This window comes from Caloenas nicobarica, chromosome 21 (assembly GCF_036013445.1).
Source record: "Caloenas nicobarica isolate bCalNic1 chromosome 21, bCalNic1.hap1, whole genome shotgun sequence".
In the NCBI taxonomy this organism is placed as follows: Eukaryota; Metazoa; Chordata; class Aves; order Columbiformes; family Columbidae; genus Caloenas; species Caloenas nicobarica.
The window spans coordinates 1,879,240-1,907,176 of record NC_088265.1 but is presented as its reverse complement, the minus strand read 5'-3'; the positions used below and the strand labels follow the sequence as shown (position 1 = coordinate 1,907,176).

The following is a 27,937-nucleotide window of genomic DNA, read 5'->3' as shown; positions in this document are numbered from 1 at the left end:
TGCAGTCCCTTCTTCCCGATGGCACCTTGGAAACAGCTGCTTTTGGTTACGATTTTCAGAGGGGTTTCTTTCTTCGTCTTCCTTACTCATGAATTTTCCTGTTGCCTGGACAGCCAGGATCCACTCCCCGGCGAGCTCCTCGCCCGGTGGGGGTGGTCGGCAGGCGACCGTCACAGTTCGGATTCGGGGGTGCTGGCCAGGAGGTACCCGCTGCCGTAGCGTCCGTTGGGGGCACTGCTCATCTCCATCGGGGAGCTGCTCCCGGGCCCCAGGTAGGAGCGGTGGGTGGGCATGGGGGACGGCGTCTCGCTGGGGACTTTGCTCAGGATGAAGCGGGTCTCGTCGTTGTCTTCCAGATTGGAGATGTCCTTCATCATCCGGCCCTTCTTGTAGGTGACGGAGAGGGCGTTGGAGCCATCCGAGACGAGGTGGAACTGGCGGAGGATGAAGACCAGAGGCAGAGGGAGGGACGCCAGGATGATCAGAGAGATGAGGATCGCCATGGCCCACGTTGGGTAGAAGAGGAACTTTTCTGCAGCCTGGAAGAGACAGATATTAGTGCCAAAGGGCTGTTCCAGCAGAGGTGACCCGCACCAGGGACAACGTCTCCTAAACGCCGGGAAATGCTTGCGGCCCCCTGCCAGACCTCACCCTCAGGGGCACCGCGTGAAGCTTCCAGAAGGTGGATTCAAACCAAGAGAACAAACATGGGCCTGCACACAGCGTGTAACTGTGGAAGCAACCCAAAATCCAGGCTCAGCCTTCGTAGAACGGTCTGGGTTGGAGGGCCCTCCCCAGCCCCCCCAGTGCCCCCCCTGCCATGAGCAGGGACATCTGCACCAGCTCAGGTTGCTCAGAGCCCCGTCCAGCCTGGCCTGGGATGTCTCCAGGGATGGTTCAGCCACCACCTCTCTGGCCAACCTGGGCCAGGCTCTCACCACCCTCAGGGCCAACAATTCCTTCCTCATGTCCGGCCTGAATCTCCCTCCTTTAGTTTAAAACCGTCACCCCTTGTCCTATCGCAACAACCCCTGCTGAACAGTCTGTCCCCATCTTCCTTATCAGCCCCTTCTAAGTACAGAAAGGCCGCAATAAGGTCTCTCCGGAGCTTCTCTTCTCCAGCCGAACAGCCCGGCTCTCTCAGCCTGTCCCACAGCAGAGCTGCTCCAGCCTCGGATCATCTCCCAGCAGGAGGAGAGAGGAGAAAGGAGAAGAGCAGGGGGTGTGCAGCGCTCAGCCTGGCGCCGGGCTGCGGGAAGGGCCCTGCGCTCACCTCCTCCCTGATCCACGCGCTGTAGCCCGGGGGGCTGACACCCAGCTGGATGATGCTGGCGGTCATGAGCACGGCCATGCAGATGGGAGAGACGTACTTCCAGGTGTAGTAGTAGAACTGGTAGGGCCGGAAACCCAGCATTTCCGTCAGCTCCTGCATGAACCTGCCCAGGAGAAGAGATGGAACCACGCTGCTCCTCACCTTCAAGTGAGAAACCCCCTCCCAGGAGCCCCCGTTGTAAATTACGCTCAAGGTAGAGCCTGAAGAAGAACCCAGCTGATCCAGGCAAGCGTCTCAGTGCCCCCGTAGAACTAGTTGGGAACCTCCTAAGGAAAAGGCCATTTGAGCATCAGCAAGAGCCTCATTTGCTCTGGTCAACTTATGAACAAGAACAGGCACCGAGGGGGACAAGGTTCCCTTCCAGGTACATGGAAACCTCAGACAAAAGGGTTATCACAAGTAACAGAGCACCACAACCAACAGCAGATACCCACGAGAAGGACCTGCTCCTGGGGCTGGGTTACACCAAGGAGACCAAGGTGAACTGAGTTCCTGACTCTATAAATGCCCCTGGGGCATTTGCTCCACCAGAGCTGGCCTCCTGGGGAAAACGTCATCTGGAAAAGAGCTGGAAGGAGGGGTTTATTTACCCAGGAGATACAGCACAGTTATCCTCTTTGTTGTACAAATGTCTTACTTTTTGGTGCCGTAAATCCAGGCCACGGCGATGTTCTCCAGTATGACCACGACGGTGAGCGGCAGCGTGGCCGAATAATCATCAAACATGGTGACAAAGTAATTCCCAGAGCGCTGCACAAAGATCAGTCCCACCACGAAGGCGAAGATGCAGCAACCAACTGTGGGGAGCAAACGGGCACGGTCAGCAGAGCAACCCAAGGAGAACCAAGGCTTCCACCAGTCCCGGCTTTAGCAGGACCTGGTACACATCCACCATGTCCATATTCTGCTGGAGTGACTCCCCAGGGCAATGAGGACTCTCCACCCCTTCCCCAGGAGGTTGCAGGAGAAAAGCCCTCACCTGTGAACACTTCCTTCCGCACCTTGAAGGTGTCGATGATGGGCGTCGTGATGCCCGACATGGTCCCGATCATGCTGCCCAGCCCCAGGTTGATCAGCATCAGGAAGAACATGACGGACCAAAACGGTGAGGCTGGGAAATGGGTCATGGCTTCTGTGAAGGCAATGAAGGCCAGGCCAGTTCCTTGCACCGACTGTTCAGAGGGAGAGAGGACCGAAAGATGAGAAGAAACATCTCAGGGACACAACCTGCAAGCCCCTGCATGCCTAATGTCTCTCCTGTCACCCTGAACCACTCTTCAAGGAAAGAAAAATCCAGCCTGGTAGCCCAGCCTGGACGTGGTGAGGACCCTGCTAGACTGGCTATGGGCAGATCTTTCCCCCAGCCCAGGAAGGACCGCTGTGTGCTGGGGAAAACCACAGGGAATCCCCATCCCTGCAGAGTCTCTAAAACCAGTTTTTTTCAGATCCACATGCCAGGAGTGACACAAGTAGAGCAGCTCCTACCAGGGATAGGCAACGGGGTAGGTGACCTCCTGGTCCTATTAGGAATGCCACCAGGTACCTTGTTGAGTTCATCCTCCAACAGGCAGGCGTCCAAGCCCAGTTCTTTGAAGTGTCCCTCCTTCACTGTCATGATCACCCTGTACATCTCATTGTAGTCCTTGGCGGTGAGGTGGGAGAAGTTCACGTGGGGCGGGATGAGGTCGTGGCTCAGCACGTTGGTGTTCAGGTAGCCCAAGATCTTCTCGGCATTCCTAAGGAAGAGCAGAGCCTGGTCACCCTGAGATGTCCCCTTCCAAGAGGGTGGAGGATGGGGCCTGACCATGGAAGCCCTTTGCACCACCAGGATGAAGCTCCCTGGGTCACATCACCCACGTCCCAACCACGGGACCTCTTTGCAGTTTCCCAAAGGGTAACATTTTCTTAAATGTTGTGTTAGGCCACACAGCAGAGGATGCAGATAGGGACCCACCAGGGCTCTCTGCACCTCCTCAACAGGTTTATCTCCTGCTCTGGGACTCCACACTGCACGGCCAGGATTTTTATGGATGCGTCTCACCATCTAAAGGTAACACTAGGTGCACAAATTCACCTTCCTCCAGCTGCTTCTGGGGCACAGCACAGCAGCTCCTCTAAGCTTGCAGCCAAGCGGACCTGAGGATCAGTGGAAACTGGAGGAAACCCAGGTGCCGTGACCAAACATGTCGGGTTTAGCCTCAATTTGCGAACTAAGAGCCCATCTTAGGGCTGGATTTTAGGCTGGAGGAGCTGAACTCCCGACTGCCTCAGCTACAATGGGACATCTCTGGAGATTCAGCTCTTGACCATCAGGAACTTGGGTCTACCAAAGCACAGCATCACCCAGCTCCAGAGCACTGATTCTGCCGCCTCCAGACCCGCCACGACCAGCAGCAGCAAAATCCTGCCCAACCCAAGCAGAGAAAAAGGCAAATCCTCTTACTCCACCACACATTTCTCGTTCATGATGTTGGCCTTGAAGCCCAGCACAGCGAACACAACCAGGGTGGCCAGGACAGACGTGAAGAAGTTGATGAAGGAGACGAGCGTGGCGTCAAAGTGGCAGTTGTTGTCCTGCTTGTTGTAGCTGGAGAAGGCGATGACCCCCCCAAAGCCCAGGCCCAAGGCAAAGAAAACCTGCGTAGCTGCCTCCCGCCACACCTGGGGGTCCAGCATCTTGTCCAGCTTGGAGGGGAGACAGAAGAAGTAGTTATGGGGTTTGGTGGCCCCACAATTCATCCCAGCAGAGCCAGAGCTGAATTAAAAGGCTGCGGTGCCCACAACCTGGGACATCATGGTTGTGGACATGATCTACCACGATCAGGTCTTGCATGACCCAGCACTCATAGGTCCTCCTTCTCTTTCCCACAGAGGGGGAAACTGAGGCACGAAGAAGGGGAAGGGGAAGGTTTGGCCTGGCCGTGTCTCTGGGTGCTCCATCCGCCCCAGAGCCCAGGCTGGGTGCTGGATCTCCCAGTTCAAAGCTCTGCAGCTTCCCAGCAGACCACCCAGCTGCTCTGGGGAGCTCGTGTCCCCGTCCCCCTGCCCAAGGGAGCCACATGCCACCCCATGATGGATCCCCGTCCTCCCCCGGCCATCTCCAGAGCACCTGGACCACTTGAAATCAAACACCTCAGCTGACGGGTTTGTTCAACCTCCTGTCCCCCTGCAGCCACATCCCCCTCCCCTGCGAGCCAGAGCTGCAGGCTGGAGGCCTCTGAGCATCATTCATCAAGAGATCATAATTAATATCTTCTAACATCCTCGCCGGCTGAGCTGATTCATCTACGTCTCTGCTTAACTAATTGATTAGCTGTTTAATTAATGAATGCATACCACCAGCAGAGGTTTTTCTGCCAGCCAGCATCTTCCCGTGAAGTCTTTAAATATATCACCTTGGGCACCCCCACTCCAGCACCTGGGCTCCTAAAGGCAACAGGAGCGATGCCAAGGCTCAAAGCTGCTGCAGGGTGGTACGTTTTTGAGGCTCTTGGCTCTCCTGGCCCATACTCCATATTTTGGGGTGCTGCTGGCACATCCTGATGATTTATTAGGGTCTCCGAGGTAGCTTGGGTTGGTACTCTGGTTTTTGAAGTGGGGAGCATAAAGGAAAATAAGGTGTGAGCAGCCAGGAGGAGAATGTGGAGTCTGCTGGACTTGGAGCCCCTCACCTTGGGTGTGAACATGTGCATGATCCCATCCACCGCCCCGCGCAGCAGGAGGCCCCGCACCAAGAAGCAAACCAGCACCACGTAGGGGAAGAGCGAGCTGAAGTACATCACCTGGGGCAAGAGGGATGTGAGGAGGGGACAATTTCATTTACGGCAGGATGGGACAAGAGCTGAAGCTCAGGTGGATTTCATAGAATCACAGAATCGTTTTGGTTGGAAAAGACCCTCAAGGTCATTGAGTCCAACCATTCACCCACCCCAGCACTGCCCCCTGTCCCTGAGAACCTCATGTCCGTCTGTCCAGCCCCTCCAGGGACGGTGACTCCAGCACTGCCCTGGGCAGCCTGTTCCAATGCCCCACAGCCCTTTGGGGAAGAAATTGTTCCCCAGATCCAACCTCAACCTCCCCTGGCGCAACTTGAGGCCATTTCCTCTGCTCCTGGTGCTTGTTCCTGGGGAGCAGAGCCCGACCCCCCCTGGCTCCAAGCTCCTTTCAGGCAGTTCAGAGATCAGAAGGTCTCCCCTCAGCTCCTGTTCTCCAGCTGAACCCCCAGCTCCCTCAGCCGCTCCCATCACACTTGTGCTCCAGCCCCTTCCCCAGCTCCGTTCCCTTCTCTGAACTCACTCCAGCACCTCAAGGTCTTTCTTGGCGTGGGTGTCAGCATCCCCCAGGGGACACAGCATCCTCCATCACCCCAGAGCACATCATGGTCCAGGCAGGAGGTTTCTGCCTCAAGGACAGACCCCAGGGTGCCACCGATACCCACCTTCCCCGAGGACTGGATGCCTTTGATCATGGCCAAGCCAACAAGGCTCCAGGCCACCAGCAGACACAGGGTCATCTTCCAGTTGAGGCCTCCGCTCTCCGAGATGGAGTTGGAGATGTCCAGGGTCTCCCGGTACCAGAAGTAGGTGGTGGCCGAGCTCCTCTCACATTCAGTCTCCACAACTGCAACGGAGCGGAGGCAGGAGAGCATGAGGAGGCTGGGGGAGAGTCACCCACCATCTCTTAGGGGATGAACCTCAATTAAGGGGTGACTTGCCCAACCCAATGGAAACACCACCATATGATCAACGCAGCTGGGCTGGAGAGCACCGAGCATCCCAGGAGACACCCCATCCCGTGTCCCCAGCCTGGGACAGATACAGATGTTGGGGGTCCCTGGTGTCCCACAGACCCTTCCCTGGGAACTGCCGTCCATTACCAGCCACTGAGCCATTTTTCACGAGGGGGCACTCGCTCCAGGGCAGAGGGTACTGGAAGGACTTGAAGAAGTAAAAGATGCTCCAGCCGATGATGACATTGTAATAGAGACCCACAAAAAAACAGACCTGGGGGGAGGAAGGAGGACACAGCATTAAATCACAGGGCAGTGACACTGTCCCCAACACACATCCTGCTGGGCAGGGACCGGGGGGAGTGGGACTGCTGGGATCAGGGGATGGGACCAGTGCCACCCAGCCCTAGATCCACACGTGGAACTGGGAAAACTCCCCTTGACCTCTCAAACCCCCGCGCGGGGTCCCTCAGGATTTGCTTCCAAGTCACCCTCCCCACTCTGCAGCTTGCGAAGCGTCCCCAAGGGGGGACACAAAGGGACCCGCGGGGGCACTCACCAGGCAGCTGGCGTAGCCGATGCCCCCCAGGCGAGGGCAGATGTAATTCCAGACGCCGATGCTGCCCCGGCGGATCCGCTGCCCCACCGCCAGCTCCAGGAAGAAGAGAGGGAGCCCGATGATGATGAGCAGGACCAGGTACGGGACCAGGTAGGCACCTGGAGGAGAGAATATGTACATGTCCCTGGCTGTCTCAGACACCTGGGTCCCATTCTGGGCTCCCCATTTTCAGAAGGAAAAGGAATTACTGGCGAGAGCCCAGCAGAGGGACACAAAGAAGCTGAGGGGTCTGGAGCATCTTTCTGCCAAGGAAAGACTGAAAGAGCTGGGGCTGTTCAGCTGGAGAAGAGAAGGGCCCACAGACACCCTACAGACACCCCACATCAGCATTCACCACATCACATGCATGGGCCCAGGTCCTCTGGTAAGGGTAAAACCAGCTCAAATTAGAATCTTGGTTATTCTTTGCCTAATTGAGAAGTCCGGAGAGAAATGAGCAGTTCCCGAAGCAAAACCAACTGACCGTAAAGGATGCGATGACTCAGGCTGATGAATTAATTACTCCAACCACCTGCCAGGGCTGAGGAACAGCCTGGGGAGCATGTGGCTCACTCCCGGGGGGTGGCAGGCGATCCGAAGGGACACATTGGGCAAATTCCCGGCTGGATTTACACCCCGGTGACGGTCCCCGTCCCCTGGCCTCGGGCAGGACCGGTGGCAGCTGATGCTGCTCTGAGCAGCGACGCTGCAAAGCGCTTCAGCCCACAATACGGGGTGTTCTGAAAAGATGCACCCAGTTTCAAAGATATAGCGATTTCAAACGGGATCTGGCTTTTTGTCTAAAAACAGTCGCCCCAGCCACAGTGAATTCAGCCCTGGATTTTCCAGGGAATACACCAGGATGAATCCCAGCCTGGGGACATAAATTGCTCCTCCTGTTCCCCAGCACCTGAGACAGCCGAGGCTAAAGCCCCACAAACGTACAGGCCAGCAGAGACCTCAGCATAAACTGAGAATATTTCATTCATTACAATAATTACAGTTAGTTATTAACCGCCGTGCCAATGGGGAAACTGAGGCGCGGCTGGGTTAAGTGACCACAGAGAAGCAGGACTCTGGATCTCAAACCTCCAGCTCTGAGCTGGTTCCTGAGCTCATGGAATCAGAAAACCCACCTGGAAGTCGCAGTCTGTGCTGTGCTGCACCAAAACCGAGCCTGGAGCCAAACTGGGGCAACTGGGAGCTATGTGTGCCAGCAACTGGGGAGATGCTGGGATGCAGGAGCTGCTGCAGGTCCATCCCAGCCGGGAAGGGCCGGCGATGGGGTGGGAAGTGCTGACTGCACAGGTTTTCGGTTGGGAGAATGACTCATCGGGAAGATGACACCGGAGATGTTTGAATTATTGAGAGCAGCTCCGGGGCCGGGGGCACGGCGAGCAACACAGTGCTGGGAACAAGGCGAGGGGGAGAGGGGAAAACCGCTGTGGGGGAGAGGCCTCAAGAGCGTGGTTTGGATTAACGATGAGGAATCCACCCTCTCATCAGTGTCATGAGGGGTGTTGGGTCTCAGCACAGCTGGAAGAGACCAGACCCTCTGGGCTGCTCCTGGGTGCCCAGGGAGGGGACACGGGGTGGGATGGGATGTTTGGAAGGAGGGTTTGGGAAGGGCCTGGAGCTGACACAACGCGGCTTCAGGATCCAGGGAAATGAAAGGACATTCTCTGCTTTTTTAACTTCCCGGTATCCAAATTGCCTCAACAGGAGTTGGGAGCTGCAGCCAGACATCCCAGCTCCCAGCCTGGGATTCGCCTTGACTTTGGAGCAGGCAGGTGGACGCTCTTTAGGAAGAGAATCATAGAACAGAATCACAGGTGGTTTGGGTTGGAGGGACCTTCCCAGCCCCCCCAGTGCCCCCCCTGCCATGAGCAGGGACATCTGCACCAGCTCAGGCTGCTCAGAGCCCCGTCCAGCCTGGCCTGGGATGTCTCCAGGGATGGTTCAGCCACCACCTCTCTGGGAACCTGGGCCAGGCTCTCACCACCCTCAGGGCCAACAATTTCTGCCTCGTGTCTAAGATCCTGTCCTGGAGGTTCCCGCACCTCTGCACAGATGCTCGCACCGTGGTGAGCAGCTCCTGGCTGCCCCTTCCCACCTCCAGAGCCCAAAAAACCCCCGTCCTGCCCCAGGATCAGGCCGTACCCCCTTCCCAAGGGCTGAGCCCCATCCCTCACCTCCTCCGTTCTTCTGGCAGAGGTAGGGGAAGCGCCAGACGTTGCCCAGCCCCACGGAGTAGCCGATCTGTGCCAGGATGTACTGCAGCTTGCTGTTCCACGCTGGCCGGTTCTCCGCATCCAGCTCCTCATCTCCATCCTTCTGCTTGTCCCAGGTCTCTCCCGTCACGTTGAGGACGCTGCGTTTGTAGTCCACGGGTTCTTCGTGGGCCAGTAAGTCGGCCACCGACTCGGTGACATGCTCGCTGCTGTGCTCCCGCTGGGTCACTTTGCTGTTTTTCGGCATTGGGATGGCTCCGCGCGGCCCCGGGGGGCGGGATGGGACGAGGGGTGAAGACGAACGTCCCGCAGGGAACGGGACACGTGTGAGCTAGAGCTCAGACCTCACCTCCTCTTCATCAGCAGGACCTGGGCGAAAAGCGCTCGGGGACAGTGACAAACGCCCAGGCTGTCTCTCCATCCCTGGACATTATCAGGAGTGACTTAAAAGCCCAGGAGCCTGCAGCTAAATCTTCCCAGGCAGCTTTACAACAGATAACGGCTGTAAAACAGGCAAAGCCATCAATCGTCCCGGCCCCACCACCTTCCCAGCCCTCGTCATGGCCCAGGAGAGCTGTACCAGTCCCGCAGCATCCATGTGGTTACACCAGTTTGCCCCTACTGTCTCATTCCCAAAACTGACGGCGCCAGCTCCCAGGGGTGCTGGGTCAGGAGAAGCGCAAGCAGGGAGAATCTGGACCCAAAAAAGGGTCCAAATATTCCCCTTTTTGGAACATTGGTTCACTTTGGCGCATCAGGGAAATCCACTCTGCTGGGCTGGGGCTCCCCAATGCAGGAAAGCACCACATCCCTCCTCTCCATACTGGGAGAGCTGGGGTTTGATTGGCAGCTCCCACCCCAACTGTGACCACGGAGCTTTACCAGCTGGGGACAAGGCACAGAAACCCCAGAAGAAACCCCACATCACGGTAAAATGACTCTCCCAAAGGTTTCTCTCGCCTCCATCCCTGCATCCCAGGGGACATCAGGTTGGTCACCAGCCCCTGGAAGAGCAATGGTGACATTCCTGGGGACCTGTCCCCCCTGCCTGGACACGGCATCATCTCATCCTCACCCTGGGGCTTTTCTCCTTCAGTTCAAACTCGTACAAGACCCAGGTGGCATCTGACAGGTGACACTGCACAAATAACCCATCGGTGCCGTCCTTGGGGCAGCCGACCCTCTGCCAGAGTGGGTGACGTGGGATGGACCTCCCGTTGTCCCCAAGGAAAACTCACCCATGAATCTCCAGAGCCACCCCTAGCTCTTCTTTCTTATTTGGACAAACACCTTTTTGACCCAGTTCAGCTCACAATCCCAAACCTTTCACAGCAGCTGGTTCAGCCCAGGCAGCAAAACTCAACCCCAACCAGCGCTCTGAGGTCCCGACCCAGCGCGGGAGGGAAGCAAAGCATCGGCAGGATCAATCCTCACCCTCACCTTGGTGTTTCTTCACCCCTGAAGAAAGTTCCCCCTCTGCCAGGCCCCGTTCCTATTAGAAAAGCTATTTTTGGCTGTCGGCTGCATCCGTTGCCAGGCAACCCTGTCGGCTTCACATCTTTCCCGGATCCGGCTCCTCCAGAGAAACCGTTTGAATTATTCTTTAAAGCCTGGCCTGGCAATGTTTAATTTCCTAACGAGGGCTCATTCACGTAAACCGCTCACGGCTCCATCGTGGCAATTACCAACACGTGGCTGGAGCATCTTCAGCTGGGATGGGGATGGGCACAGAGGGGAGGGAAGAACCTCATCCAGCAGCCAGAAGATCATCGATTTTTGCATCAGGCTCTGTATAGATTAGTGCAGACCTGGGTGAACCACCCGGGAGATATTTGCTGTTCCGCAGCCACTTCAGCTCCTTCTGAGCAAGGGTGACTCAGACCCTCAGTAGGACTCCACCTCGGGGGCTAAAGTTGCTCTTTATATTAGAGCTGGAGCCTTGAAGAGCCAGGATCTGCTGGCCAAGCCCCCAGAGCTCAATGAGCCATGGGGAGGGCACCCAAACTGCTCTTCTGGGACATCTCAGCCCCTGGGAGCAAAGCCTGGGAGATGCCCAGCCCCAGGGAAGGTGCTGCTCCTACGCATTTCCCCAGCATTTCGCAAGGTCTGCACCCCTCGAATTGGAAAGCACAGTCCAAATCCATCTGAGAAGGGTATTTCCACTCATTTCTTTGATTGAAAAGGGAATTTAATCAAAAGTTCATCTGTCAAAAAACAATAACCACCCTGTGAGAAAGACAAGGCACATCAGCTGACAACCAGGAGTTTTCTGGGCCGGAGAGAGATAGAAAACCCTTGTCACTGACAGATGGAGATTCGGTTTGTTTACTCAGCCCTCATGACCTTAATTTTCTTAAATGTGCATTTTTTTCTTTCTCTTTAGAAGACAGATTAGGGCCTTTCGGAGCCCACGGTTTGTAATATCTCCCCTGGTGCTGCCGGACCGGGGATGCCTTTGCACAAACCGCTTTGCCCAGGTAAAACCTGGGTTGGTACCTCCCGCAGAATCACGGAATCGTTTTGGCTGGGAGAGACCTTCAAGATCATCGAGTCCAACGAGCAGCTGGGATGCTCCGAGCGCGTGTCCTGCCTCGACCCAGCCTTGCTTTCTCAGGAGCAATAAAGGAGGCTGGAAACGTGTCCGCAAAGCTTTCAGCTGGGGCTGGGAGCGCAGAGGCAGGCGGGGAGGAGATGGGGATTTACAGCAGCCACCGGCAGCAAACGCGCTCCGGGTCTGAAAGACCCAGCAATTCTACACTCACACACCGTTTGGGTCCACAAAGAGGAAACTGAGACAGGAAAAAAAACACAGCCTGAGATTGGGTGAACTCAAAATGAACATTTAAAGCATGGGGACTCTCTGCTGGTCCCCGTCTGCCCCACCACTGCTCCTCCTCCTGCTGCGCGCCCGCTGTGCTCGGCTTCCAGACAAATCTAAAGCAGAGGGGAAAGACGCTCCCAGCGAAGCATCCAGCTCACCGGGACTGGGAAGGTCCAGCTCAGCCCATCAAGGTCACAGAGCAGGGCAGAGCAAAGCGGCCAGAGGCACAGAGGGATTCCAGGAGGTGGAAAGGCTCCTCTCGGCTTCGGGCTGGGAGATCTGAGCATCAACCTGCAGCTGCGCATCCTCCTCGACACGCAGGGCCAGGGAAGCTTTGCACCCAGCGCCAGCCTGTTTGGTGCAGATGGGGAGACTGAAGCAGGAGGGGAAGAGATGGATCCAAGGTCACCCAGGAACCAGAGAGCCCGGGGAGGGGGGAAGGAATGAGTATCCCTCCCGTCGTTCCTCTGTCCGCTGCAAAAGGAAGGAGCCCTGGATGCACGGCTTGGTTTTGAGACTAAATTATGAGAAAAATGCTCTGGGCACATACATGCTGCTCCCCACGGTCAGGAGTGGCCCTGCGACGGGAGAGGGATCATCCTTGGGAGGTGACCCCATCCCACACCTGGGAGGTGTCCCCGTCCCACACCTGGGAGGTGTCCCCGTCCCACACCTGGGAGGTGTCCCCGTCCCACACCTGGGAGGTGTCCCCATCCCACGCCTGGGAGGTGTCTCCATCCCACGCCTGGGAGGTGTCCCCATCCCACGCCTGGGAGGTGTCTCCATCCCACACCTGGGAGGTGTCCCCGTCCCACGCCTGGGAGGTGTCCCTGTCCCACACCTGGGAGGTGTCCCCATCCCACACCTGGGAGGTGTCCCACCCTTACAAGCCACCAGAAACCACGGGCAGGACCCTCCCAGCAGCACCCAAACTCCAAAGCCCTGAGAAGAGGTTTTTGCCCAACGCAGAAGGCTCGCAGCTCTGACCCCCCCAGCCCTGCTCCCAGGAACCTTCCCACAGCCCCTCTCATGCAAATCTTCATTCCACCAGCCAAGACCAGTCTAAGCCGCCTCCATCTTAAGTCTCTTTGGAGCTGGGGTTTGCTCCTCCCTGCTTGTCCTCTCTGGCTCCACAGGGAAGGATTTTGCCATCTTGGCTCATTAGGGCTGCTCCCTCTCTCTCCCCTTCTTTAAACGATCCCTGTTAATTAGCACCAGGCTCTCACCGCCCTGCGGAGATGCCACCTGGTGACTCAGTCCCACCAGCCAAGCTGCACCCCGGGGTGCTCCCCGCATTACACCCACATGGGGAGAGCCACAAGCTTTGGGAAGGGTCAGCGTGAGCAGATGGGAGAGCCCAGGGGCACCCACACGAAGCTTTACTGGAAACCAGTTTCCCAGCCCCAGCGTGGGCTTGGGAGCAGCTCGGTGGCACGGACCCGGTGCCGGAGGAGCCGAGATGCTCCGCGTCCTTCTCACTTTAGCATCATGACACAGGAGCCGTTCACGTTCGCTGATGAATCAGAGCTGCCTCCGCTTCTGTCTTACACCTACCCAAGTGGCTTTCGCCAGCAAAAGCGCCCAGATGTTATAAATAACCCCCAGCTCCTATCAAGGCAAACAGAGGTGGGGCTGCCCCAGCCACCCCCCCGCTCCACCCCGGAGGTGAGTGCGTTCCCCACCACCCCCAGCTCGGGTTTTTTACGCCTTGCTGCAGGTTGTGGCTTTACAGTGATTATTTTTCTTCCGTAGGTGCCAAAAAACCTTGAGAAAGGGCAGTTTTGCTGCTGGGTCATGAGACAGACACAACAGCCCCGGAGGAGGGGACACCTTGGCACTCGGCTTTGTCATCAAGTGTAGGAGCCCATTGATTCATCGCATTTGGTCTCCTTCCATCTTTCATTTAGTATCATGAAAACATACATCAGCAGCAATAGCGTGACACCGTATCAAAGCCGATTGTCATATGATTCCTTCAGGGCTCGGTTTGATTCACCAGATGACCTTTTTCCAGCTAGATCTCAATGATCCCTCTTAACCCACTCATTCCGGCTGAAGGTGAAGTGACTGAACCCCAAACCAGGCCAGGTTTATCCTAAAAGGCAGCGGATGGGCAGCATCCAAGCCCCTCGGCAAGCTCGGCTTTTCCCTGTTGTCATTCATGAAGCTGCTGCTACGTTTGTAAACAAACCAGTCCAAATGCCGCCTGGGATGGGGTAAAATCAGAGCCTCTCCTCCCAGGGCGATGGTTTCGTCTGGATGTGCGTAGGGCAGCATCTGATTTAGGATAAATTTGATCCTCGTGACTCCAGCTCGGCTTTGGTATAACTCCAGATTCTGTGCAAGTCTGAAGCAGCAGTGGAGTCACTCCAGATTTAAACCAAACCCTTTTGTTCCTATTGATTTTAGCGGAGCCACCTCGAATTTATCCCAGAGGACAGCTCAGACCCACATTTTATTTCCTTGCCAAACTGCTGAGCTGCAGTCAAACCACCATCCAGGTTCCTTGACCTAGTCCCGACACCTCTAGAGAAATATTCGCAAGAAACTCTGCGCCCTGCCGAGAATAGCTCAGCTGCCGTGGCATTTCGGGTTTTTTCCTACCAAGACCAGAAATAGTTGCATCAGCCCCTGACGGATTCAAAGCTCAGGTGCCTCAGACACACAGCGTGATCCGAGAAGCAGAATCCTGGATTTCACCTTCTGGGTCCTTTACAAAGAGCTGGGGCCAGATTTCTCAGCTGGTCTAAGCCCCACGTTCCCAGAGCGATGCAAATCTGCACCTGGCCGATATGCCAGCCCAAAACATGCACCTTCGGGCACATCCAGCTTTGCGATAGATGCACTGAAGGGAATAAGGGCTTCCCACGCCCAATACTGAGACTTGCACAAAGCCAGGACCCCAAGCCCCATTTTTCTTCCTCAAACGCAGCCATCCACATTGGGGCAACAGCGCAAAAAAAAAAAAAAAAAAAAAAAAAAAAAAAAAGAAAATAAACCCCCAGCACTTCGGGCGCCAGGAAGACAATATTCAAGGCAGCCAAACGCTTTCTCCTCTCCCAATGTTATTGTCAAGGTCAGTCTGGAAGCTGCATTTCTACCCATCCTCAGGCAGGGGCTCGGAGGGGATGAGCCCCCCAAAAACCTGAGCCGGGTGGCCAGTGCCACCCCCCCGCGGCTCCCCCAGCCTCTCCGCGGGGTCTGAAGCCATTTACTGCCTCTAAATGTCCCCTCCAGCCCTCGATGCCACCACCCTTCGGGCCACGCCTGATGCCTCCAGACTTCAGTGTCTTTCCCCCCAGCTTAGCCCTGAGCACCTTCTCCCCAAAAGCCCCGAGAGCAGCGATGGGGAGGGGGGCAAACAAAGCGGGCAGCACCCGGTGAGGCGGGGAGACCCCCCCGGGGACCCCGGAGGAGGAGCGGGGGGACCGGCCTTACCTCGCTCTGCGGCGGCTCCCGGGGATGCTGAGACCGACCCGTGCGCGGGAAAAATGGACCCGTTGGCGGGAGAAATTGACCAGATCCCGGGAGAAACTGACCAGGTTTCCCCCGCCCCTGGTAACGGCGCGGGGACGGGCGGCGAGAACGGGCGCAGCGGGGCCGGGAACGCGGATTTACCGGGAACGCGGATCTGCCGGTGCCGCACGGAACCTGGAGAGCAGCAGCCGCCGCCGCCGCCTCCGCACCCGCGGAGAAGCTGCGCGGGTACCGGTGACTTTCCGCGCCCCCCCCCGCGCCCGTCGGCGGATGCGCGCTGGGTTCAAGCCCGGCCCCGCTCCCCTTCGCCGGAGGGAGGTAACTCCGCTCAGCTCCGAAAATTTAAAAAAAAAAATGAATTAAAAAAATAACTAAGAAGGGACACGCAGCCCCTGACGCAGGCTTGAGTCACCAGGACTGCACGTCAAAGCTGGGGCGCCGGGCCGCCCCCCCTCTCCACCTCTCCGAGGGGATCTTGCATTAAAAAAAAATACCAGGGAGACCACTGAGTCCTGGCAGAAGGGGCGGGTTCAGCTTTGCCCACCCGGGTGCTGTGGGGAAAAGCAAAACCCCCTTTATAATGCCCCACACACCCCCAAAAAGAGCAGCCCCAGAGGTGCCCCCCAGCCCCTGCTGCGGTTCTGCCTTGGGGAAGGGGAGATTGGGTCACCCCTTTCCTCCAAGGATGATTTGATAAATGTATTTGATTAGTCACTTTGTCCCAGCCCACACAGGGACAAAGGGAGGCAGGAGGAGCGGTCAAGACCCAAATTCTGCTCCCTCAAACTCAGGTGCAAACCTGGGGCCTGCCCGGCAAAGCAGCGATGCCCAGGGCTGGCCCAGAGCCCGGTGACACTCAGGGACCCCAGAGCCAGCACTGGGCTCAGACACCACATCTCCAGCCACACCAATTCCCCTTTGTGCCAAAATCGAGCCCAGGAGCAGCACAGGCTGGAGCCAGGCTGAGCTGAGGGTGTAAACCAGCTTTGGAGAGAGGTATTTGCACTTACTAACCCACCTTTAATGCCAACAGTGAAATCCTGCAGGCAAAACTGTCCCACTCCCCATCCCAACAGGCCACGGTGGGAATTTTATCAGCAGAAAGACAGAAATACGCGTGCACAAACGGCTCTTCAGGACAAGCAAACCCAGCTTCTTAGGTTTAATTTATCACAGCCACTCCAGCTGCTTGGGTAAGGGTAGGGTGGGTAGCAGAGAGCCCAGGCACACCTGGAGACATCAGCCCTCCCCTTTGATTCCCTGAGTCCTGCCCTCAGAAAACATCCAACTGGGTTAATTGGGAAAGCCAGAGGGCTCTCAGGTTGGTTTACTGGTGGGGAAAAGGAGTTTTCAAAGGACTTCAGTTCCTGATGGAAATGATTGAGGTCACTGGGTCCTGAAAACCCCAAAATCAGTCCACCCAAACCCCAGCCTGGGCACATTTCCCCAACCAGTGTGTTATTGGTGCTGGGAATGCTGGTACCAGTATCCAGCTCCTGGGCCTCAGAGAAACCCTGGCAGGAGGAGAAAACACATTTAGAAGCAACAAATTTCAGAGGATTCAGCCCTCCAGCCCCAAACCATGCTCCTTGCAGCTCCCGGATCGCAACGTTTATGCACACTTCTGGCGTTTGGACTCGTTTCCCTTTCCAGCCTATTAGGCACAAAATGATCAATTCTCCCAGGTACTTGGGAGCTCGGCCAGATCCAGTGACAGTCATAACTCTCCTTCCTGCCCCCTCGGGGTGAGAAATGAGGCCACACTCCATTAAACCTGCACCATTACAGAATCACAGAATTACCCATCCCGGGCTGGGGTAACGCAGCTCGACACGGCGTTGGAAGGGGAGGAGGCGCGTCGTGCTCGTGATTTATTGTACCACTGTGCAAAATCCCCGGCGGCTGCTCGGCTTATTGCAATGTCTCCACATATCTCAAAGGAGAAGAGAAGCTCTGGAGAGACCTTATTGTGGCCTTTCACTGCTTAAAAGGGGCTGATAAGAAAGATGGGACAGACTTTTCAGCAGGGGCTGTTGCAATAGGACAAGGGGTGATGGTTTTAAACTAAAGAAGAGGAGATTCAGGCTGGACATGAGGAAGGAATTGTTGGCCCTGAGGGTGGTGAGAGCCTGGCCCGGGTTCCCAGAGAGGTGGTGGATGAACCATCCCTGGAGACATCCCAGGCCAGGCTGGACGGGGCTCTGAGCAACCTGAGCTGGTGCAGATGTCCCTGCTCGTGGGGACACGGGTACGAGCTCGGGAGACCGAGGAGCCACAGAGCCCGCGGCTGCAAATGCCAGCGGCACAAAGCTCTCCGCACGCCCAGAGATTAAACAAAAGAAGATCGAGTGACCTTATTAGGGGGGTCTTAAGCAAAGGGAAATCAAGGAACCTTATTAAGAGGGACTGAAGCAGCCATTCAGCTCCCCGGCTCCTGCACATCCCAGCAGGGATGAGCCAGCTCGAGCTGGGAAAGGGCAACTCCTGGGTCACGGGTGACTCGATGACACCCTGAGGTGTCATAAATCCTCCCCTGAGGATTTAAAGATCTCCCTTTAGCTGGCTGCACGTCACCAAAGGGTGTTGCTGGTTGGTAAACTGAGGCAGGGAAAGATCCCCAGCTGTATCAGAGCTTAAAAAAAATATATATTGAAAACAAAACAAAACAAACCTGGTACTTTTCCGACACCAACCTGAGCAGCGGGAACAGTCTGGATTAAAGCAGAGCATGAGTAATGTCTCTCCTGGAAGAGCAGTGCCCCGGAGAGCCAGCGAAGAGCTGATACCACGCTCCAAGACAGACGCATTTCCATAAACGCTGGAGCAGCAGCCTATAAATAACCGCCTGAATTTACCGCTGCTCTCATGTGACCCTGATCCCCGCATTTTCGGCTGCCATCTGTCACCATGGAAATGGCATCACGGGGCCACCAACCATTCATTCATAGTTATGGTCCAGGGGAGGGGGCTCGGTGTGGGGGGAGGCATCACCATCACCGAGGCTTTTTAAAGGGTGAAAGTTGCAATTTGGGGAGGAAAAAAATAGAGGAGGTGGTTTAGAGGGAGCAGGTGAGGACGGAGCATCCCAGGAGGGATGCGGCAGCGTCTGCGTCTCCAAACACACCGCAGCCCGGCAGAGCTGTGGGAAGGGAGGGACAGACAGACAAGGCCGGATGGACAGAGAGCAGTGATGGACAGACATCTGCAGGGAACAGAGGGATGAATTAACCCCTCCCTGGTCAGCCCCGGCAGTTTGGAGCATCACGAGGGTGCTGCCAGCGTGGGGAGAAGCATTTACCACCCCATCTCCCCGCCAAGCCTCACCTGGCCACAGGGACCAGGTGTCTTTGGGAGGAGGTGGCTGCCTTAATAATTTACCTTATTGTCTCCTCTGCTGATGAAATAGCTCCTAAACCCGACTTTTCCCCCCAAAACAGGGTGCGAAGAGGGCAGGATTAACAGGAGAGCAGGCGCGGAGCCGTTGGTACGCTCGGAAGATCATTTTCCACCTAAGCTGTCAAGCCGACCTACATCCAAGTGATAATAATCAAAGGGGATAATGCCCTCCAGTTTCTAAATATGCATTTGTCTGCAAAGCCAGGGCCTGTCGCGGCTCGTTCGAGGCAGGACGCGGCTAACGCGGAGGGAAAGGAGCAGAGCCTGGGAAAGGAGAGCCCGGCCTGACTCAGAGCGGAGGAATTTCTGGCTCTTACGGAGCATTTTCCAGCCAAAGATCCCGACTCGCTGTGCCAAGCTGCTGCCCCGTCCCGTGGGGCAAAGGGATGTGACCAAGACTAAAGGGGAGGCAGTGGCAGAGCCGCGGTCCCAAGCAGGACGTTCCCCTTGGATTTGCCCTGCCTGTCCCCGAGATGCCCCATCCTCATCCTCACAAGGGGGCACAGGGATGCCTTGGGACAGTGACCATCGAGCCCACACAGACGTGGTGGCACTTCCAAACCTCCTGGGTCACCCAAGAGCAGGATGACAAACCCACAGCGTACAGTGTCCCCAAAAGGGGGACAAATGCCAGACAGCCCCAGCTGGAAACGTCAGAAAACACAGAGAAAATGACCTTTAAATGAAACATTTACCATTTATTCTTGATCTAAATGAAACCAGCCCAGTGCCCCCCCATGCACTCACCTGTTGGCTGTTTTTCTCCAGGTTTGCAAGCACAGAGACCATCTATTTTTGGCCTGGGGATCACGTCTGAAAAACAAAAGGGTGAGTGGGAGGAGGCAATAAGCCATGTCTGAGCGCAAGAAGAAACCACGCTGCTCCATTCAGCCCCGGGGGACAAGCATGCAGGGAAGAAAGGGGACTTTGCACAATAGAAAGAAAAATAATAAACTCCAGCGCAGGCGGAGGAATGAGAACCATGTCCCGTCGCCCTTGGGCAAGGGCTCCTAGCAGCGGGACAACACGCTTTTAAAGAGCTGCTGCTCCTGAGATCTGGTCTTAATTTTCTTCACATGCCGAGCTGCCAGCGGATCAGACGCGGCCGAGCCCGCGTTGTGCAACGGGGAGAATTGCGAATCCATCAGCGCCGGGGCCGGGGGGCACCACGCTGGCTCGGCTGCTGTGGCCGATCCGCCTCCGTTTTCAGGTGGTTTTGGTGGCCTGGATGGGGGTTTTTTGTTTGTTTGGGGTTTTTTGGGGGGGTTTTTGGAGGGCCTTTGAGTGAGCTCGGAGGGCGTTTTTTGAAGGCTTCACCTGTATTTCGGCTGATATCGGTTCCCCCCTCGCTCCTCGCTGCTGGTGCTCCCCATCCAAGCCACCTCCATCTCCCCGGAGGGTTTTTGGTGGGACAGACCCCCAAATCCCCCATCCCAGCCGGATCCAGCCCTCTCTGCCCAGCACAGAGCCCTGAATTGGGGAATCTGGGACAGTCTCTGGACCCGCTGTAGGGATGCGCCAGGTCCTGGGACATTTTGTCCTTGGAAATGAAAACAAAAACCCTTCAAAGAGCTGCTCAGCCTCAGATCTCCTCGCAGGGCTGCTGCCGGCTGTGCCGTTTCTTCCTGGAGGAATAAAGAGAGATGTCAGCCCGCCTTCAGGCCAGCTCCTTCAAGAGGGGACGTGTCCCCTTTCCGTGTCCCACGGGGAGGACACAGCCCAGCGGGGATGGCGTTTGCTATGGCCACATCTCATGCTGCCCAAACCAGCGCACGGCTCCTCCCTCCAACACCCATCCCGACTGTGCAACCTGCCCGGAAAACACGACGGTGCCAAAAACAGAGGGTTTTTACCCCAACTTGCATGCTTTGGTGGGAAAAAAGCGTGTCCTGAGCACAGCCCTTGAGCTAACCCCGCTGAGATGCTCATCAGCCCCTGCCCTCCCCAGGGCCATAACCCTCAGCAACTTGGCACCCAGCATCGTTCTCTCCCCAGCTAACGAGAAGCAGCCGAACGCCATCCAGGGGGTCCCCACCAGTAGCTGCTTTCAACAGGAAAGTCACCCAAGAACGTCACCGGGGCCGTGCAGCCGCAGCCCCGGCTGGCGGGGAGCAGATGGGAACCAGCCCTTGCCACCTGCATCCCCCCCGGGCCACCTGGCAGCCGTCCCCGCCGTCCCCAGCCTGGCAACGCAGCGCCGGCTCACGGCAAGGGCCGGGCAGCTGCTGGAGTGAGGGAACGGAGAAAGCGAAGCCGCCGGCTCGGGTCGGGGATGTTTCCCACCAGGTCCCCAAAGCTCCCGTGGGACTCGGTGCGCGGAGCCCGTCGGCTCCTGTTTCACCAGCTGCCATGTGATTTTTGCCCTGGGTGTATTTTAAGCGTTTGACGTCACACCTTCTTCCCCAGGATGCTGCTTTCTGTAGGTTTCCAGGCAAAAATGGTCTCCAGATCTCCCCCCTTTCAGCTTCCCCACTCTGGGCACTGAGCTCGCCTGGCCCACATCTCCCCCATCTCTGCACAGCCAGGTCACCCCTCAGCAGCTGAACAGAGCTGGGGATGAGGGAGGTGATGGTTAATAATCCCCTAAAACAAGGAAAAGGTGGAAAAACCCACAGGCTGCGAGATGCCCAGCTCAGCCGGCGATCAGAGTCGGGCAGGACCGCTCCGTCAGCCCCGAAGTGCAGATGTGGGAAGCAAAAGCATCCGGAGATGAAGCCACCGAAGTGGGGGGTTCCCCCCGCTCCCTCCTGCCTTTCGGAATGAAAAAATCCTCCCCATGCCCCATCCCACCACCCTGACAAACCCCATGGGGCCCGGCTGGGTGAGCGTCAAACTGGGAACCAGATCCCATCCCAGCTGCTCTCCTGGATTAATCCCAGCCCCAAATGAGTTAGCGCATCCAGGAGCAGAGCGTTTCCTTATTATATCTGGGCATTTCCATGGGCTCTCCAGCACCTCACTTGCCGGTGGGATGTCTCCGGCTACGGTTCAGCCCCCATTGTAGTGGGAAAACGCAGGAGGTCTCAGGGCTGGGAGAGGTCACTCAGATGACTAAAGCAGCTGATAACAAAAAAAAAAAAATATATGCCAACCCGGCGGTTCAGCTGGAAACCATCATCTTGGCGAAGACAAGCGGGTTGGGATGAGTCACCCCCCCCGGCGCCCCCCAGCCCTCCCGGCTCCCCCTGTGCCGGCTTTCCCTGCGCTGCGAGGACAGAGCGAGCCCCAGGGTGTGTGAAACGCTGCTGGAGAGAGGAGCTTGGCTGCCGTCCCTCGGCCTCCCCGCCGAGCTCCCACCACCCGCCCGCCCCCGGTTGTCCCCCCCTGGGCGCGCAGCGGCCGCCGATGCTCTGTCCCGGCGGGAAGAGCCGGGCTGCCCCGCTGTAGCTGCCACAAATAAAGGCATCTCCCCTCAATGGATCCCCGGGGCTGACTCTTCTTCTCTCCCATCCCACAGCACCGACCCAGCACAGCTGCAACGGGGCTGGGAGGAGGAATCGGGCTCGGGGGAGCTTTGAGGAGCATTTCGGTGGGTTTCTGCCACATCCCGCACACATCGGGGATACGGGCTCCTGCCTTCGGCATCCTGCACTGAGGCAGGGTTTGCTGCGGCTTTGTAAAAAGGCTGGGAAAGGAGAAGTTTTCAGCCAAGGGGAGGTTTGCTGCAGCTTTGCAAAGGGAGAGGGATTTTTTGCTCCTCGAGTCTCTTTACCTGGCTGGGAGCGACAGCAGGAGGTGGCTCTGCCTGGGGAGATGTGGTGGCCACGCAGCGCGATGGGGCTGGCCGTGGTTTGGGGTTTGGCTTCGTATCTGTTCAGCCGTCCTGCACTCCTGGTTTCTGCTCCTTTCCTGCAGCGCCCAGAGGTTTCGATGCCGGCTGCGAACTGGGGGCTCCCCGAGCCATCCCGACCCCCCAGTCTCCAGCGCTGCCTGGAGCCAAGTGAAGCCGAAGAGACGTTTGATGGGATTAGGGAAGGATTTACTCAAACGGGACTTTCCTCCCCGTTAACAGTGCGCAGACATTCAGCAAAAGCACAGCAGGGTCCCAGCTGGGAGCCCCCAGAGCATCCTGCCCACAAGAGCACCTCAAAACCCAGCATTTCGGGGACCTCCCGGGCCATCTTCCAGTGGAAACACCCCCCCAGCTCGCCCTTCATGTGGGAAACCATCCAGGCACCACTGGCCTGTGGGTCCATCCCATCCCCATCCCGTCCCCCCCCCAGCATCCCCCCGGTTGCCAGCACACGGAGCCGCTGCCAAGACAGCAGCACATCTCCATTGTCCGGGTCAGGCTTCAGCTGCTGCCACCCCAGAGGAGCTTTGGACACCCAACAAAAGTGGCAAAGCCAAAGAGACCCCAGAGGAGGTGAAGAGACAAACAACGGGTGAAATCAACCCCCCCAAAAAACCCACAATGAGCTTTTTTTCTCTTTTTTTGAGGCTGGGATAAAGCCCATCGCCCCCGCCGCAGGGCTCGGGCTCGGCTGAATGACACGGCCGCTGCCGCGGAGGAATGCGGCCACGCAGGGGTTCCCCAGGAAGGGGGGACACGGGGGATGTTCGTGTTTGGGAGAGGGGATGGGTGCTGGTGGCCCCATTTCGGCTGCACCACCTGGAAACACAACCCCTGGCGGGGTTTGAGACAAGCCAGGAGCTCGGGAAGGGGCTGCAAATCAAGGGCAGGCTTGGAGGATGCAGAAGGAGCCTGGATAAAACAGGAACCATTCAACCAGGCTGATTTTACAGCCGTTCTAACCTTCCCTTCTCTTTGTCACCTGGAATTTCCAGTCCCTTCAAGAAGATGCTCAAAGCTGGAGCCCAGGGCACAAAACACTCAGCACCTTCTCTCTGCACCTGGGGATGGGGAAGATGGGATGGAACCAGCAGGTCCCAGCCCCCATTGTGCCTCAGTTTCCCCACATATGAAGATGTGTCCTCCCCTAAACACCTCAGCTCAGCAGATGAAGCTTTGGGCTTGTGCTGTGCGCCTGCGTTTGGGGTGGAATTAGGAGCTGGGGATGCAGGGGAAGACGAGGGTCGTGCTTTGGGAAGGGTTGGGAAGTCCTGGGGGGGATAAAGCAGCAAAAACAAGAATAAGAGGAGTCGGGAGAAAGGATGAGGAAAGGGAAGAGCGAGGAGGCGGCGGTGGCGGGGAGACAGACTGCACCGACCATCTGCTGCGGGTGCTTTTAATTGCTTGGGCTCGTTTCAGCTCCGCTGCCTCGGCTTTGCTGCGGGAGCTGCCAGCGATGGGAGCTGGTCCCCAGCGCCAGCCTGGGGACACTCAGGGATGGGGCTGGATGAGACCCGGCCCCGGAGCAACCCAGGTGTGATGAGGGGAAAGAAATGAGCTGGATTTTGCAGGGCTGAGCTGGGGAAAGCAGCAGCTGTGCCAAGGCTGGGACCAGCCAGGGCTCTGTCACCAAACCACCCGTTGGGGACAGGGACCTTTGGCAACTGGCTCCGGCAGGGCCACATGGGGAAGGAAAAGCTTCTCTGAGCAGCCGCAGATGCTTCGCACAACGAGGCAGATGCCCCGATCCCTCGTGGCTTTTTAAAGATACTGCAATTTGAGCACTCGAGCTTGCGAAGGGGACGTGCACCTGGGGCTGCTGAGCTCTGCTCCAGACCAGAATTATCCCGCCTCATCCCCCAGCAGCTCCTTCTGCACCCCCTGACACCTCCCTCGCACATCCCATCACTGTCTCCCCAAAAAACCCCCTCAACCAGGCATCCCCATTCCCACACACCTCCAAATCACTCATGCCAACCGGCAAAATTGGGAAGAGACATCCAAAGTGACCACTCACCAAGTGGCTTAATGCAATCAGCTTAGAAAAAGCCACGGCTGAAAGAAATCAGTTTCTTAATCTTGGAATGAATCCCCCCCACCCCCAGCCCTCCCATCCATCCCCCTAGGACTTCACCTTCTTTTTTTTCCAGCGTCCCAGGAGGGTTTATCCATGGGGACCACGGGGAGCAGGACCAGGCTGGGGCTGGAGACATCGATCTGCATATGGGAGGAGAGGGGGGAAAGGGAACGTGGGGGATGCTTGGTGACCCTGACATGGGCAAGGCGGCAGCTGGCACGCGTGGGGTCAGGGAGAGAGGCTGATATTCGGGGGGAGACAGCCCCACTGGGGTAAACCCTGAGGGTCAGGAGATTGAGCATTAACAGGGGAAAAAAGGGCCTTTGCATGAGCAGGATGCGGCCGAGGCACTAAAACATGGGGGTCCCCTCCCCGCGGGGGACAGGGACCTGCTCCTGATGTACCCCAGGAGCTGCCGTGCTGGGAGAGCGAACCAGCCCCTCTTCCCACCTCGTCTCACCAGGTAATTGCCTCTCCCCAATTACACAATTAGCGTAAGCAAAGGTAATTACAGAACGGAGGCGTATATAATCATGCAGCGACTGCCGGGTGGCAAACTAAGGAGCGAGACATGTTTTGGGAGACGATGCTGGGAGGGAAATCACCTCCAAAAACCGGGGGCGTGGGGACAACACGGCAGCCTCGCGCGCTTTTGCACACGCGTGTGCATTAACAACCCCCGTGGGCACATTAACAGCTGGGGGGAGGATGAATTACGGAGCCAGGCAGCCGCCAGGCAATTTAGGATCACGGTGCGTTAATTACATTAACGCACACAGGTCCTCTGCCCCGTTTCTTCCTTTTCCTCCAGCGCATGGCTCGGGTTTGCAGCATTTTTCTGCTTTATGATTGCCCGGAGGGAGGCATTAATGGCTGCCTAGAAGGATAAATTGCAAGGACCGGGCAGCTGCTGGCAGTTTAGGGTTGCAACGTGTTAATTATGTTAAAGGCATTAAATAATTTCACTGCCTTGATGAGAGAAGGAGATGGTGGAGACATGCTCCAGGAGGCTGTGGCACGTCCAGTGTACCCACGGCCAAAGAACAGGCACCAGCTGTCCCTCTCCCCGGTCCCCTTGTCACTAGATGGCAGTGGAGCATCTCTGTGAGGCCGGGGGGACCCTCGGGTGACCCCCCCAGCCTGGGCCATCCCCTGCGGGCAGACCCTGGAGCGATGCCCGCAGTCATCCTCCCGCTGTGCTGCTCCCAAGGGATCCCAGATGGGATCCCAGCAAAGCTGAGCTGCGAGGCATCGCCGTTGCCTTGGCTACAGCCCGATTTGCTGGCCGAGACTTTATTTGGGTGGGAAAAAATGAAGATCTTGGCTGCTTAGCAGGAATTTCTTCTGCATAGGGCTCGGTTCTGGATTCACGTGCACTGCCCACGTTTCTGCCCAAATTCCCGGCTTGGTCCCGGTGCTGCAAATAAACCCCCAGCCCCTTCGCGGCGCCCAGCTGTCCCCTTGCCATGGGGACAGGGCCACGCACAAGGTCCCCATGTTCTACAAGCTATAAACAGGGGAAGCAAGACAAACCCCGGAGCTGCCATCCCTGTCCCGGGCTACCGTCTCTCTGGGGTAGAAAACGACTTTTTAACCCAGACACAACTCTGTGGGAACAAGGAATTAAACTGGCAGCAGAGCAGCCGATGCCAGCGCTCCCAAACGAGGAATCCCTCCAGAAAATCAGGTTAGTTCAATCACTGCGGCCCTTGGCACGTGGCTACAAACCAATCTAGAAACCAGCTCCGCTAAATCAGGCTAATTTCTGGGCTTGCATCGGCTCTGGGTTTATAGTCCTTCACGCAGGGTGCTCCATCCACAGCAGAGTGGAATTTGGGAGATATCTGGTTTTCCATCGCACTTTCCCCTGCCCTCCAGGACCTGCGGCCAGGATGCATCACCCAAGAACCTCTTACACAAGTTGCACGCGCCAGCTCGGTTCCTCAGCAGGGTTAAAAACCACCCGGTGCTCTTCAGTTGAGCTTTTTTCTGGGTGTCTAAGAGGCTTTCTGGGGGATGAAATTGCTCAAAAGTTCAACGGCACGGGTTTTGTTTCCTATCACAGAACCTTTGAGATACAGAACAGCTCCTCGTGGGGAGATTTGCAGTTGAAAGGTCAAAGCTGTTTCTGGTTCTCCTTATCAGCGCTGCCGAGCAAGAAGGAAACCTTTCAGCACGTGGGTCGGGGTGGGGAGGTCACACCGGGGACAGAGCACCGGGGAGCCGGAGATGAGGTGCCGATGGCAGAAGGTGGGAAGAAACCCAGGAGACAGGAATTCCACCCCATCCCCAGGCCACAGAGGGGAAGGTGACCCTTCCCACCGCCCGGGCCGGCTCCGCGGTCCCATCTGCTGGAGAGCAAGAGGGTCTCCCCTCAGCTCCTGTTCTCCAGCTGAACCCCCAGCTCCCTCAGCCGCTCCCGTCACACTTGCGCTCCAGCCCCTTCCCCAGCTCGGTTGCCCTTCAGTTGCTCCAAACATCCATCCATCCATCCTGGACCACGGTGACCATCCAACCAACACCCCAAGCCACTGAACACTTTGATTTTCGCCATTCCCCCCCATTCCCCACACAAGCTGTTCCTCACAAACCTCGAATCAGCCGCCGCAGCCGGGCTGGGGGCAGGTGAATCCAATCGCTGGGAAGCCAGAAACCTTGACAGCCCATCTGGTTCTCGCCCGACCCCCCGGCGCTGTCGGCGTTGTCACCTTTCATTCATCCTGACAGGTACAGACATCGCCACCAGCCCGCGCTCTTGAAGTCTTGACACGTACAAACCCCGTGATGGAAATACAAGAGCTCCTGTTGATGTGCCTGTGGGGAAAGCAAAACTCCCTGCAAAGCCCTTGGAGAAGTGGAAAACACATGGTGAGGAGGGGAAAACCCGCCCCGAGATGCTGGAAGGTGGGTCCTTGGGGTCAACCTCACCTCCCTTGGCTCTCTCCAGTTGTAAAGTTAGCTGAGGATCACCAAGCCAGCAGCAAACCCCCCCCAGGAAGAGCTGGTGGGGTATTTGCAACCCTTAATACCTACATGAGTGCCCCGTGCCTCAGTTTCCCCAGCTGAGAGAGGAGCGCTTTGCCCCTCTGGTGGTGTCTCCTTGGTGGGACCATGAGGGCAAGGACACAACCAGCACCTTAAACACCGATGAGCCAGAGCATCCCATGTACATACAACGCTCCCGGACAGTGTCCATCTGTCCGAGGGGGTCAAAGACGGACAGACGGACGCGGTACAGGAACAACAGCAATGAGAAAACCCAGCTCTGCTCCCCGCAGAGCCCCTGGGGACAGCTCCTTCCCCCCAGCCACCAAAAAAAGAAGCCAATTACTTTCAGGTGTCGGCCAGTTAATAAAATAAATCTTCCCCTTAAGGAAAGAGGAGGTTTGCAAGGGGTGATTTCTTTTTTTTTTTTTTTTTCTCCGAAGGCTAAACACAAACCAGAAGGCAACAGACTCCAGCACGTTGGCTCCACTATCCAT

General features: G+C 57.0%; 2 protein-coding genes across 2 annotated transcripts; one reads left to right on the top strand and one right to left on the bottom strand.

Annotated features, from left to right (window-relative positions):
- Nucleotides 1-170: 170 nt before the first annotated feature.
- Nucleotides 171-17,945, bottom strand: SLC6A17 (solute carrier family 6 member 17). Its single transcript, XM_065649225.1, has 12 exons — nt 17,883-17,945; nt 8,853-9,260; nt 6,622-6,779; nt 6,210-6,336; nt 5,772-5,953; nt 5,005-5,115; nt 3,777-4,018; nt 2,877-3,069; nt 2,313-2,505; nt 1,971-2,130; nt 1,274-1,436; nt 171-539 (listed from the first exon to the last, which is right to left on the bottom strand). Exons 2-12 carry the CDS (start codon nt 9,136-9,138, stop codon nt 171-173), a joined length of 2,184 nt encoding a protein of 727 aa, XP_065505297.1. The 5' UTR covers nt 9,139-9,260; nt 17,883-17,945.
- On the top strand, nt 13,201-20,819 carry LOC135997246 (basic salivary proline-rich protein 3-like). The gene is made up of 4 exons (XM_065649748.1): nt 13,201-13,377; nt 15,015-15,507; nt 19,354-19,413; nt 20,581-20,819. The coding sequence occupies exons 1-4, from the start codon at nt 13,201-13,203 to the stop codon at nt 20,817-20,819; spliced, it is 969 nt and encodes a 322-aa protein (XP_065505820.1).
- Nucleotides 20,820-27,937: the final 7,118 nt, after the last annotated feature.